General features: G+C 56.8%; 1 protein-coding gene across 1 annotated transcript; it reads right to left on the bottom strand.

Moving 5' to 3' along the window:
- Positions 1-29: 29 nt before the first annotated feature.
- Positions 30-526, bottom strand: Cdkn1c (cyclin dependent kinase inhibitor 1C; the record flags this gene model as incomplete). The annotated part of the gene is made up of 2 exons (XM_048807619.1): positions 30-268; positions 336-526. Coding segments are annotated over 2 exons (381 nt in total), but the record flags the coding sequence as incomplete, so codon positions are not given.
- Between the last annotated feature and the right edge of the window lie 53 nt (positions 527-579).

Here is a 579-nt window from a genome sequence, read left to right as displayed (position 1 = left end):
TTTTTTTTTTTTTTTTTTTTTTTTTTTTGCAGAGTTTCAGCAGAGATTAAACATTTTATATAAATGACTCTTAAAGCTTTACACCTTGGGACCAGTGTACTCCTGTGCAGATACATCTTGATATGGAGACGTCATTACACATTGCACACGTTTCAGATTTTTAAACACGAAGCCAATCGCTGCTCTGCGGCAGCCGCCGCCGGTTGCTGCTACATGTACGGTCCCAGCCGAGGCCCAGCTGTCTTCCAACATCCGCCGCCCAGGAATTCTCAGGGCTCTAAACTGGAAAGGAGAGGGAATTGTGAGCAAAGACTGCGGGGACCCCGCGGAGTGGCCCTCCGCGGCCCCCGGTGGCGCCGGACTCACCTAACTCATCGCAGACGCTTGCGCGGGGTCTGCTCCACGGCGCCCACCCCAGGAGCCGCGCTAGCAGAGGGACACCCCGCAGGGACATCGCCCGACGACTTCTCAGGCGCAGATCTCTTGCGCTTGGCGAAGAAATCTGCTGGCGACATCGCGCGGCGGATCAGGGCGGGGTCGGCGGGAACCCAGAGAGGGGGCCGGGAAAAGACTCGGGGC

This window comes from Marmota marmota, unplaced genomic scaffold (assembly GCF_001458135.2).
Source record: "Marmota marmota marmota unplaced genomic scaffold, marMar, whole genome shotgun sequence".
Taxonomy (NCBI): Eukaryota; Metazoa; Chordata; class Mammalia; order Rodentia; family Sciuridae; genus Marmota; species Marmota marmota.
This window is presented reverse-complemented; position numbering and strand designations above follow the sequence as displayed.